This window comes from Dendrobium catenatum, unplaced genomic scaffold, assembly GCF_001605985.2.
Source record: "Dendrobium catenatum unplaced genomic scaffold, ASM160598v2 original_scaffold_27042, whole genome shotgun sequence".
In the NCBI taxonomy this organism is placed as follows: Eukaryota; Viridiplantae; Streptophyta; class Magnoliopsida; order Asparagales; family Orchidaceae; genus Dendrobium; species Dendrobium catenatum.
Window position 1 is genome coordinate 841,559 of NW_021345501.1, and position 13,698 is coordinate 855,256.

Here is a 13,698-nt window from a genome sequence, read left to right on the forward strand (position 1 = left end):
ATGATTGAGCTTCTTTTGGTGAGATTTATTAGGGCGAGTGTCTGCTTTTATGAAATGTTGCTAGGAACATCCTTCTAAATTACTAGACAAGTGCATCTCTTACTGTTTTTTAAAGTAGATTTATAGTACAAAGTTTTTTTGAACTATAAATTTTTGTACTAAAAATTTATTTTAGAAAACATTAAGGGCATCTCCAACCGAACTCCATACGCTTGAATGGCGTTCCTGGCCAGCTCCAACCGAACCTCAAAATTTTTGCTATTTGGCTGCGGGTGAACAGTGGGACGCCATTATTGGCATTGCATTGTTCATTTCCGCTATTTTTACCTCTCAACCGAACTCGCCGTGGGAAAGAAGAGGCAACCGTTACCTGCAAAAGGGTGAACAAATGAAGTTCGATTGGAGATGAATCTCACGGCATTTTGCAGTTTCACGACATTTTGGAGTGAAAAATGAGATTTTCCGTTGGAGATGCTCTAAGAAAGCTGCCCCAAATGAAGCCTTTATCCCACTATGTGAGATCACTTTTATAAATATTTTTTCTCTAGAGTCAAAATCTCATTTATTATAAATGTGTATCCATTTACTCACTCAAAGTTAGGGGTGTCAATTTCGGGTCATGGGTTAGGTTCTGGTCAAACTTGAAACTGACTCGAACCCGAAACTGGCCAAGGACTATTCATATCAATTTTTTGGACCAGAACCCGACCCATTTTTGCAAACGGGTCAATTTTTTTGGAGCAAAACCCGACATGATTTGGGTTTGGGTCAACCCGACATGACCACCCGAATGATCTGGGGCCGTGAAAAAAATTGTTAGTTTTCAGGTCAAACTCCATTTTTTCGGGTAAAACCGGTCGAAAACATGTATATCTTGGAGTTCCAGGTCAAAAACGAGTTTTCGGGTAAGAACGAGTCAAATCGGGTCAATTTCAGGTCAAAGGGTCAACCCGAACCTAACCAGATTTTTGAAACGAGCCGAATTATTGAACCCGAACTCGACCAATTTTGGGTCCGGATTAACCCTAATCCAAAATTTTTGAATCTAATTCAAATTGAATTTCCAGACTATGTCAAATATTGACACCGATACTCAAAACCTATATCAGTGGCCATTTGGGTTGAAAAGCTACTGTAAACTGACACTATGACATAATCGAGCCTGTATGGCTGTATTATGTATTTTTTTTAAAAAGTACAATGTGACGAGTAATAATAATGCCGGATGCGTTCGGTACTTCGAAACCCTAGCAATCAACTGATCTCTGCTCTCTGCTCTCTGCTCTCTGGATCTTCCGTTTGAACTGCGGCAAGCTATTCAGCGTTGAAATCATACATCTTTCAATCTTTGTTCTTTGAGACTTCAACCGAAGCGGTTGTATCCTCGTTGAGAATAAGAATCTATCAATTCTATCCTACCCATATCACCCCTCCTACATTCTTCAGCCCGACTCTTCACCTGTCGACGCTCCTCTCACTTTGCTTCTTCGATAGAATGGAGTCGGGATCAAAAGGCGAAGAGGCTCTTGCTTACAGCAACGCCGTCACCAAGAGAGCTCGCCTGCAGTCGATGCTCTCAGCTCTACTCGATGATCCAATTTTGGCTGACGTTCCGAAGAAACCCACGGTTACAGATGTCGAAACTTTAATCAACTTGGAGCTTGGCAGTGCTATGAAATTAACTGTTGTTAAGATGGACAACACCCATTTTGGTCAGTATTTCTCTTTGTATGAATTAGAAATAAATTTATCCTCAAAGTTTATTTGTTTGCTTTTTTGTTTCCAGATATTGCAGTTCTAAATTCATCCACTGTTAAGGACTTGAAAATGGCTGTTGAAAGGAAAACGAATGAGATCGAGCAAGGACAAATGGGTCACAGGCATATATCATGGTATTATTGTACAGTGGATTTAAGATTTTATTAATTGTTTTTTTTTTAAATTAAACATTGCGTAGTTCATTATCTTTCCTGCCGTTAATACTAGCAACTTATTATGTTTTGGGCCTTACTTGACACAGTTCATTGTCTATATTGCACGAATGTTCCCAGCAATAGATTTCCTATATTTTCTTCCCATCTTTCCCAATCCTATGATTTTATGTTTTTGATGCGATTAAACCACTTGATTGTTACTAAGATCTTATTGTACTAAGTACAGGAGGCATGTCTGGGCTAACTATTGCCTATGTCATCATAATGAGAAGCTTCTTGATGACGCCTCTTTACTTTCTAACTATGGCCTTCGAAACAATTCCAAGGTTAGTTCTGCTATGTAAAGCATATAAAGAATTATTTCCCTTTTGTTGAATTCTCAAAATGGTGAGTTCTTTTATGCTACAGTTTCACTTGCTTCAATGGTTACTTATGATCAGAATCTGCAATCGTGCTCATTTTTCCTGACTTTTGTATGCAGTAGCATTTATAATATGTTCCCTTAACATTTGAGCAATTGTAAAGATGAACACCTCTTTCCTTGTAACAACGTCTTTTAAGTGTAGATTTATTTGGGCTTGAGTTGCTATGCAAGCATAATGACCTCCGATCTAAGACTCAGATATCAGATATCTAATGTATTTGTAATTTGGATTTTCCAAATTCTTTTTTGAATGTTTGAAAGTATTCCAGGTTGAATTTAGAAAATATGTTAAAAGTGGTGAAACAATGAAAATAACAACTTCAATTGACATACAAGCTGCTGGATTCTACTGTTAAATGGATGAAATGATGATGAGATGAGGGAATCAACAAAAATTTTATAGCTGGTTTATTACAAATGAGAAATTGTTTTTTTTAATGCTATTCTAATTTTTCCATGAACTAATTCATTTTTTTACAAGCAATCTTTGAACAATGAACAATTACAATTATTTCATGTAGCCAACCGATGGTCTTTTTTAAGTAGCGTTCATAATTCAATATCAATTGGTCCTGTCCAAAGAAAGATTCAGTGAAACATTGTAAGCACCCACGTTATGTATTCAAATGGCTAGTTTGACATTGTCACAGAGAAGAGTGGATCTATAATATGATGACTCTCATTCATAATGCCTTTACTGATGATCTAAATGAGTAGCTGTTTTATAATGTTTTAGTACTTAACTGGTTGATTAAACTTAAGAGTTTTGATGCACATTAATCTTATTTGGCATGTTATTCTGGAGGTGTTTTTATTTTTCTTAATTGATGAGCAAGATAGTCTAAATGTGGTGTCCCTGTTAACGCAACAAGATAATGATTTTGTGATGCCTATAGTATTGGTTTCCAAAGTAACTGTATTAAGTTTTAGATGAAAAATGAATCATCATCGTAATCATCTTGAACCTTTTCTCACTATTTGGATTTGATTTTATGTTGAGCTGCATGGAAAGTAGATCTTTTTCACCAAGTTGATGCATCTACATTCAATGGGAGAATAAATTATGAAGTCTTTTTTTCTTGAAATCTAAATCATGAAGTTTTTACTAATTCGCTAATGTATGTGGATAAATTGTTTTTTTTTTTTTTGATAAATGATTTCTAGTGAGTGGCAACGCTTGTTAAACTCAAACTAACTTGGCAAATTTAAATGTACTAGATGAGTATGGGGGGAGAAGGAGAGAGATCAGAGCTAGAGCCTACAAATAAATGGGCTGAAATAAAACAACTTTTAAAAGAAAAGTACCTATCGTTAATTCTACTAAGATCAAATACTTGATGAATTTAACTTATTGAAACAAATTACCAGGATTGCAGCTATTACATAAACAAGGTTGAAGAATTATTGTTACGTTTTAAAATTTATGAGGTTAAAAAAATGATGCTTTGAACTTAAAAAGAGATAGGACACCACGTAACGGTAATCCGTTTGAGCAAACTTTTCAACTTGTTTTAATTTCGAATAACTACTAAAATTTCTTGCGCCTTGAAGAATCCTTTCATATATTTGGAACACTTATTATTGCTTAAGTAATCAAACTAAAACAATTGCATCTAAAAATTGTAGCATTACCACCGATAAAGAATCATAAGAAAAGTTGGTAGCTATTGCTTTGGATCCAAGATTTTTGCTAGTCTTATTTTGGATGTCACATAAGGGGTCACTTTGTAGTGAGTGCACATGTATAAACTTACATATTAATGTTGAAGAAGAAGAGAATGAGGATGAAAAAGGAGAAGATATGCATGAATTCAACAAGGAGATCAATGCTTTTGAAAATGCTTAATTTGAGAATTTTTTTGATGTCATGTGAGGCATTATTTCCATACTTAGGTGGAACTTGATTGGAAAATAATTTCAATATTGCAAATGTATTTTAAGCAATGTGAAACACTATAAACTTATTATTGATAGTGAAAGTTATATGAATGTTGTTTCCAAAATTGCCATTGAACACGTGAATTAAAGGCTAAATTGCACCCATAACTGTATAAAGTAGCTTAGGTATATAAGTTTGCAATTTCAGTAACTCAAAGATGCTTGGTACTCATTGAACTTGCTACCTTTAATGATAAGATATGATGTAATTTCTTATCTATATATATCATACATCATTTTTTGTTGACCTTGACTGTATGATTTAGATGTGACATATTTTGGAAAGTCCAGTGCTTATGCGTTTAAGGTAAATGGGTGGAGGATAGTTTTTAAACCTGCCAAATAAGAGTCCTATTAAAACATTCAAGTCCTTCAAACAAACAAAAGAAACATTTGCATTTTATAAGCTGCCATGCTTTTGTGATAGAGAAATAGAGCTAAAGGAGTAATCTATATGCTTGATTGCTGTTGATTTGAAAATCAAGATGACTGAGGGTATATCAACGTTTGATGAATTTAAGGAACAGTGCATTAACAAACTATTTGATAAATTACTACTACTTATGGATATGCGGCGTGCTATTGATTTGGTTCATGGATCATCCATCAGTGCTTAGTTTATCACATAATAAATTGAGCTTTATGAATAGTTTGAACTTAAAAGATAGATCGATGAATTACTTTGGAAAGAATCAATTAGTGAGAGTATGAGTCCATGCGTTGGCATACATTACTTACACCTAAGAAGAGAAAGACTTGGAGAATGTATGGATAGTTAAGCAATATTAAAATCACCGTCAAGTGTCAATTCTCCATATCGTGATTATATGATGTGTTAGATATAATGTTTTAGGTTATTATTTTCTCAAAAATTGATTTCAGGAGTGGTTACCATCAAGTAAGGATAAGAGAAGGGGATGAATGGAATATTGCTTTTAAGATGAATAATTAATGATGCCTTTCAAATTAACTAACGCCTTGAGTGCTTTCATTACAATTATGAACCATGTTCGATGTTTTATGAGAAAATTTCTTGTTGTATACTTTAAATATATTTTAACTTAGAACAAATCTAAAGAGGGCACTTAGAACATTTTGGAAAAGCCTTCGGGAAGTTGGAATATAAGAATTGTATCTAAATAAAAAAAATGATTTTCAATCACCACATCTGTTAGATTTTTAGGATTTATAGAGTACACTGATAGCTTAGTTATTGATCTTGATAAGGTTAAAGTGATTAGTGATTGGTCATAACTTATAATATGACGATATTTAGAGTTATCATGATTTTGCTATTTTTACCTGTTATTTATAAGTGGGTTTTGTTGGCATAAATCACTAATTGCCTTATGAAAGGGGAATTTACATTGAAGAATTTTTCTGAGCTTGCCTTCAGTGTGACATTAAGGAAATATTTAATTATGCACCTATGCACTAAGATCAGCCAACTGTAATAAAATTTATGATGTTTCGTTTGATGCATCTAGCATAGGAATTTGAGGAGGCACTAATATTAGCCAACTTTAAGAAAATTTATGATGTTTCGTTTGATGCATCTAGCATAGGAATTTGAGGAGTTTTGAGTCAAGTTGTACATTGTTTTAGTGAGAAGTTAAATGAAGTAAAATATTAATATTTCAATTACTATGATTGAGAATTTTATGCTATTTTACATTCAGTTTTATTTTATAGGCATAATTTGTTGTTTAAGGAATTTTTCCTATATGTAAATCATCTGGTTCTGAAATATTTATACTCCAAAAAATAAATTAGGAGATTGGCATGCTAAATGAGTTGAATTCTTACAAGAATGCACTTTTTTGCTAAAACATTATGATGGAACCGACAATAAGCCCGCTGAAACCTATAGTTATTGTCATCTTACACCATGCAAATTAAGGTGATTGGGTTTCACTTCTTTAAAGAGATAGTGTCAATAATAAGATTTCGCCCTCATTTATGAGGACTTTATGATCTGAGTTCAGGTTCTTATAGGCGCAAGCCCCTATAGTTAATTACCCCTTCCGATAATGAGAGAGAACTTTCGATTAAGGCTAGTCATTAAACAGATACATAGTATATGGTGTATAGTAGCAGTAGAATTTGATATTTGAAAATTGAAATTTATATCACCGTGCACTTAAAGTGGATGATGGGGGGAATGAAGATGAACCATATCAAGATCCCATGGTTCCGTCGTCCTGGGTTATTATGATCTCTAGTATACTTAGTCAGAGGAGGTAGTCAACCCAATCTGACCTTTGACTGAAGGATCTGTTATGCCGGTCCAGCCTGGACCGGCCCAACCTGGACCGGCCCAGCCGGTCCGGGCTCCAACGTTTTCTCCTTATTCTCTCAGTTTTTCTACTGTTTGGTGGCTGTTTTCTATTGAAAACAGTGGAATAATTGTGTTTTGGCAAGAATCCGATAGGAATCACTTGGAATATTCAAGTGGAACCTAACAGGATCCTTGTCGGCAGTCATGAGTTGCTTTGTCTAAGGGTACCTTGTAGACTTGTGGTGAATGTTTGTCTGAGGGGATAAATTTGAATCCAATTTAGCTAATAGAAGGCTTTGTATTCTATCAGTCATACCATATTGATTTATTAATCAATGATTTAAAGCCATTGGGGAATATACTAACCATGACCGTAATTTAGTGTACCATTTGACGACAAAATCATCCGGTTAGAGGGTCCCGATCATAATTGTTTACTTGTGGTGTCATTTGGTGGCAAAATCACAGTTTAGAGGACACATGTCATGTTCTTACTGACAAGAGATAATTTGTGAATGAATTATAGTGATATTCTCGACTAGGCATTCGCTCTTTGTGAGCTGAAGTGATTTTCAAACTTGTCCACCTCAACAAACTGTTGTGGAGGGTGGATTGATTTTTGCTTCAAGTGTTTGATAATTAATTTCAGTTTTAAATATGTTAATATCATTGATAAATGTAGAGTTTTAAATCTTTAATAGGTCTTTGAGAGTTAACCCATCCGATTGAGATTTGCATTCAATACGACCATCATCGGGGTAACCTTATTGTCACTTTAAATGCTTATATTTTATGAGTATGAGAGATATTTTAAAAGTTTGCGGTCCCCTCCGATTGAGATTTTCTATCAACATAGCCATCATTAGAGATTTTAAAGTCATTTGAAAATATTTATATTTCATAAGCATTTAGAGGCATTTGAAGTCAAATTGGATCACTTTTGGTGTTGTTGGGTTCATATCATTGAGATGTTTAATTTGACTGTAAATTTGTTGAAAATAGAGTTTAGATGACCCTGGATTGAGTGAATTTTTTAATGATGTATCAAATATAAAGTATTACATTGCATTGTCACCACTGCTCACAATTAGAAATCCTGGTAAACGTTGTTATCAGTCTAATCTTCAACGCATCTAATTTGATTTCATTTCATTAACCTACTGATGGTATCATGGATTCCTCTCTTTCCATCCCCTCTTTGTAAATTCACATCTAACACCTTAATAAATAGGCCTACTTAACTTGTTCCTAAAGCTATTATAGATAATAAGATTGTGTCCATTATTGATGGTAGATATCAAATACATGAGATGCATTCTCTATTATTTGAATTATCTTACTGGAATTAGTTCACTGCTACAAGTTTTTTGTGTTAACCCAAGAATTCGAAATGCAGTATGTTTTCTGTTCAAATTCAGTTCAACAGTTGCTGAGTTTGAGAAGTATTGGGTGGAGCATAAATTTTTCTACTTATTTCATGTTGTTACTGTGTAGTTTCCCACTATTTTGTGCATCCCTCTGCTGAGTTATGTTTCTCGCTGTTCCCGTTGTCCACTTTTATTGTTTTCTACTATCATCTTCGTTCTTTTCTTCTTACGACTGTTGCTTTGCTTCCTGTCTTCCCATATACCTCTTACCAGTGCATATATGGGGCAACACATTTCCTTTCGCAGCTTTTCCTTTTGTAACCTCTATTTTTCACAGTATAGCTACGATTCCCTTTTTTGGTTCCTTTGACCTGGCACTATGGCACCCGAGCAGGACCTTCCTTTATGGTTTTTCTTAGTTTTCGATGTGTTGATTGCCAGCTTTCCCTTTTCCTTTGTGCTGGAATCCATAAAAATTATTGTATTTGACCATAATTTGATGGATTTTGAAAGCAAGTGTACTTGTGTTACAAATAGAACCCATAAGACATGTAATATTCAATTAATGATTCAATAACCCTCTTAAACTTTTGTATATTGTGGATGTGAATTCTTTCTAGTGTTTGTAGGCCTTGATAATTACTTTTGGGGACGTATCTCTTCCTATTGATATGAGAAATCTTTTATTTGGTGATTTTTATCCTGGTTATTTTTGTTAACTTGTTCAATGACTTACTGTACATTTGTGTGATTGAAGTTATCATATGTTATGGATGCCATTTTTTTTTATCCTGTGAATCTTAACCGTTGTTAAATTTTATTTTTCTCAGTTTTTTTTTTTCTCATGAAATTTCACATTTGGGTCATTATTACATTATTATTTGGAATGAAAGAATCATGTTTGTTATTTTTGCATTTAAGGTGACTACATTTTATAGAAGTTGAGAGTTATCATATTGCGAATTGCGACTCTTTTGTTCTTTCATTGTGCATCTCATCCTATATTGCATAAGTGAACTCTAGAGCTTTAAGAATCCTTCATTATTGGGCCTAAAAGGATGAACATGATTTTCCTTTTTTGCCCTATGTTTTTTGTGTAGTTTATATTAGATTATCAGGTAAACCTACTATTGTACTTATAAATATATTTGCTCATATGCCATAAAAAATATATGAAGTTAGGTTTTCTCTTTTTTGGGCATACTTTGGAATTTTGCAATTTTTTTTCTTTTAAGTCTTACAACGAATAGTCTTGCTACATATCTCAGGATAATTTGGAAGTGACAACGTTAGGCCGGTTCAACCTGAACTGACCCAGTCGGCTCAGGTCTACAAGAGGCGGACAAGTGCCGCCTTCCTTGCTTCTTGCCGCCCACAATAGTGGGCCCCACTAGGCCAATTGAATTCAAAATTGAAGGGGGGGTGGGGTGGCGGCTAGTGCTTGGGAATGAGATTAGATTATGAAAGTTTATGTATTAAAGAGCATGAGATGTTTTAGGGTGAGGTTATGTTTTGATTTGTTCTCTATTAAGATTCTTTGGCGAAATGGGCTCTAGACTCTCTTGTCTAGAGATTTGGGAGAGACGATCCTCCTCTCGAATTGAGGATCTCTTGTATCTTGTTTCCGTTTTTGTTTGGCTTTAATTTTCTTATTGCAATCTATCGTTTGTGCTTATTTCTCCCAGATTTTGTGCTATTCTCGCTTTTTTTCACCTATTGGTGATAGGTTTGCTTGCGAACTCAAGTATTACCCTTAGGGTTACTTGCGAACTCAAGTATTTCCTATCAGAAAAACCTTGAGATTCTTCACAAGCAGGCCACCATGGTGATCGCGGTTGTCATCTGCATCTATTAGGAGGAGAACGTGTGCCTCCAGGTTGATACTCCATACGCACACTCATTACATACTGCCTACTCCCCACACAAACCCCAAAGTTCGGTTGGATTTCCTCGATTCAGCTTGCTAAGCTTATTTTCAGACCATTCTTGGTGCTTTGAGATTCATGCATCTTTGCCTTTGAATTTATTATCCGCAAAATCCGTGTCAGATGTTGCGGAATTCTACCCTCACAGTAATTGTGCATATTTTTTGGGTATGTGAACTGCTTTTGATTTGGTTCATATATGTGAATCATATACTTCTGGATGTTGCCTTCTGTTAAGAAGTTGTTAAGGCACATAGGAGTAAATAACAATTCTAACTGCATCATTTTCAAGTTAAATGCCCCACTTATGGATTACTTTGTGCACTATTTTAAGAGTTCTATACCATAATCCATAACAAGTTTACCGTCACTGTTCTTACAGGTTCATTTTTTTCCTTTTGTGACTTCTAAGCTATCTCAGAAGCATTCCCGAAGAAGGAAGCATCGATTCTTCCATGGTCTTAGCAAGAGATCTTGACAAGGTGGTCAAAGGACTCTAATTGTTTCTAGAACAAGCCGTCCTGTTAGTAGATTTTTTTTCACAAGCCGAAATTTGAAACCAGAAATCATTGGCCTTCAATATTATCTTCCAGAGCTAAACCAATCGATCATCCACTTGATGCAGCTTAAGTTTGTTGAATGCAACTTTTCATCTTGACGTCTGCAACTTTCTGGAAGATCTTTTGATTTTGATTCCTACTTATTTGCACTGTAATGTTCCGATTTAACCTCAGAATAAGATCAACTCAAAGCTATTCGACTATGATCTCGTTTGAATCAGGTTTGGCTTGTTTTTTTTCTTATTTATGTTCATTCTGCGTCAAAAGTTGGTTTTTCAGTTTGTTTATTTCCATCTGAATTCAATCTTAGTCAATAATCTGATTACCAAGTGATCTTCACTCAAAATCAGAGTTCTCGCTGTTGATGCTAGTGACTTGTGACTAGTCAAAATTCAGCTGAAATAGTATTTCTGAGTATGATCTGTTTGTAAAAGTAATATCTTATATACTTTGCTGTTTGCAAGATGCCATTACAGCGTAGAAGGTCATAATTACATGCATTCTAAACTTGCATTGCTTGCTTCTTTGAGCTGTCATTAGGAAGTAACGTTTTTTTTTTTATCTTTTTCTTATTAGGTGACTTGTGGAGCTAAGCTTCCATTTCAGTGTAGATTCAGGCGTAATTAAAACCTAGATGATCTCAATATCTGTGGGCACCACTTAAATGTGGTGTTTGTTTGATTTGATTTATGCTTTTCTATTTATTTTTTTACCCAAATAGTATGTAATTCCATTTCTAAAACTCTTCTCGTTGCAAAGTGGAGAAAAAATAATTAAGCTTTTATAAGAATTAAATGTTGATGGTTGACTAAATTTAGAATAATGAGTTATTTATATATTTAGGAAAATTTTATTGTATATGCCCCATAATAATAATAATTGAATAAAATTTGTTCGTTGTTTATTTCTTAGAGAAATGTATCAAAAAAATTATTTCGGATCATAATACCCCCACTTTTGACCATAGTTTATTTATTTAAAATTGTTGTAGCCATTATTCGTTCGAACAAGATTTGAACTTATTTTTAGCTATATTTGAGTTTATGTTTGAATCTTATTCGAATCTACATCGAATCATATTAGAACGATCAAATTAAGCTTAAGCAAGTTTTGAACATAGTTTGAAAATATATTGATATAGTTTCGAATAAGGTTCGACATAGGTTCAAAGAATGTTTGAATGTGAATTATAACATAATAGATTATAATGTTGATACAGCTAAATGAGTGCAACCACAATAACTGCACAACATATTATAAGAGAGATAATAATTCATAACATAATATAATGCATTCTAAGAGATTTAACACAACATACATAACATATAGTGCAATTCAAGAGCTATAACACAATATATATATTGCATTAATGAAATAATAGATGTGCACAAAAAATAATGTCGAAAATAATAAATAGACTTATGTATTTACATTATTGTGAAATAAATTTGCATATTAATGATCTATGTAGAATTATAGGCAATCCAGTGTAGCTGTTAGAAGATGTATTTTTTTTTTTTTTAAATTAGGTTGATAATTGCATTGCATAAACTCTACGGTCATCACTACAAAATAAGATGGAAAAAATTATTAGACTATATGTGTGAAAAACTGAAAATTATTTAAATTAATTTATTATTATTGAAGTTATAAATATATTACTTTTTTATAGGTTTTGTGATTGTTAGACCGGCGTAAGGAGGGTCGATTGAACCAGCCCTAGGGGTGCTTTACTTTAGACGACCAAGCCAGCTGCCGACCCCCTTGTAGGGCCCATCACTTGAAGAGGAGGGGGCGGATTAGGCAGTTTTAATTTATGGAGGGGTTGTTTAGTAAATCGGAGTTGTATTTGTATGCTTTAAATAGATGATATTTTTTAGGGTTAGGGTTATCTTGATATTTGTTGAATTTTGGAGAGTTCTTAGGATTTGTTTGGGCTCCAGCCGCTGGCTAGAGATTCAGAGAAAACGGATCCTCCTCTCCAATTGAGGATTTATTGTCTCTTGTACGTTTTCTTTCATCTTTTTTCAATTAAAGAGGTTTATTTATGGTTATTTCTTTCAAATTCTTCTCCAATCTGTTTTGCAAGTGCTGAAATTCAAATTCAGCAAGGAAAACTCTTGTTCCTACAAGCATTTCCTATCAAATTGGTATTAGAGCGGTGTCTTAGGATGTTTGGACTGATTCCTGCTGCAATATTTCTCTTTCGAGCCGTCGTCTTTGTTGTTTTTGGGGTTAAAATCCTAATTTTTGAGTCTAACAAAGATCCGAGGACCTATGGTGACAAAAAAGGTGGAAGAATTGGAAAGGAATATCAGAAAAATGAAATTTGAAATTTTAGATCTCCAAACTCAAGTTTCATATTTATAAAATGAAATTTTAGTCGTCCATGAGAAGATCGACTTGAAATTTTCCATCTTTGAGGAGATGTTAAAGAAATTGCTCGAGGGCCAAACCAAAACATTGCCGTCGGAGGGGAGGGAAGTCGCCGACATCCATGGAAGTGGGTAAAACCCTAAGTCAATCAAACAAAGGGATGATCAGGAGGTGAAGATTTGGATGGAGCAGATAAAATGCCTCCCCTAGGGTCTATTGCTAAGGAGGAGTCGGGTGAAGGGCATGTGGAGAGGCATGAGGGGGTTGGATATGAGTGGAGGGGTGTAGAATTTGAAAGGAGAGGGGCTGAATTTGAAAGGCAAGGACTTGATTATGATTGAAGAGGTGTCGAATTTGAAAGGAGATGTGCTGAATATGATTGAAGGGGTGCTGAATTTGAAGGGAGAAGGTGAGCTTGTGATGAAAGGTTTGGGTGCAAGCGGAGAAGGGATGATTGGCATAATTGGGACGAACCACCACCTTGGGTAATGGGAAACTTTGGAGGAAGCAGGGGTGACGGAGGAGATCTGAGGGTGAGGAAACTCAAGATTCCTGTTTTTGAGGGAGATGATGCACTTGAGTGGATCTACATGGTGTAAATGTATTTTACCGTCAATAGGTTGATGGAGTAGGAGAGGCTAATGATAATCGGGATGTGCTTGGAGGGGAAAGCGTTGGCCTGGTACCAGTGGAGGGATATGAGAAACCCATAAGGACCTAGAGGGAGTTTAATGACTGCTTGTTGGAACTTTTCTGAGCAAGCCGAGGAGGGGACTTCTATGAGCAATTCTTCGTCCTGACGCAGGAGAAGACAGTGGTGGAATATCGTTAGCAGTTTTAGCACCTAGCTGCAGAATGGACCTGCTTTCAGATACTGTACTAGAGGGGAACTCTAT

General features: G+C 34.9%; 1 protein-coding gene across 1 annotated transcript; it reads left to right on the forward strand.

Annotated features, from left to right (window-relative positions):
• The first annotated feature begins 1,217 nt into the window (after positions 1-1,217).
• Positions 1,218-10,891, forward strand: LOC110112851 (U11/U12 small nuclear ribonucleoprotein 25 kDa protein). The gene is made up of 4 exons (XM_028691626.1): positions 1,218-1,712; positions 1,787-1,892; positions 2,161-2,260; positions 10,249-10,891. Exons 1-4 carry the CDS (start codon positions 1,496-1,498, stop codon positions 10,342-10,344), a joined length of 519 nt encoding a protein of 172 aa, XP_028547459.1. The 5' UTR covers positions 1,218-1,495; the 3' UTR covers positions 10,345-10,891.
• The last annotated feature ends 2,807 nt before the right edge of the window (positions 10,892-13,698 follow it).

What these genes read in the sequence shown, in the direction of transcription:
- LOC110112851 (XM_028691626.1), top strand. Translation starts at nt 1,496, where the DNA reads ATGGAGTCGGGATCAAAAGGCGAAGAGGCTCTTGCTTACAGCAACGCC. An exon ending in GATGGACAACACCCATTTTG is followed by an intron (nt 1,713 to 1,786) that starts GTCAGTATTTCT and finishes TTTTGTTTCCAG; the next exon opens with ATATTGCAGTTCTAAATTCA. An exon ending in GCCTTCGAAACAATTCCAAG is followed by an intron (nt 2,261 to 10,248) that starts GTTAGTTCTGCT and finishes CTGTTCTTACAG; the next exon opens with GTTCATTTTTTTCCTTTTGT.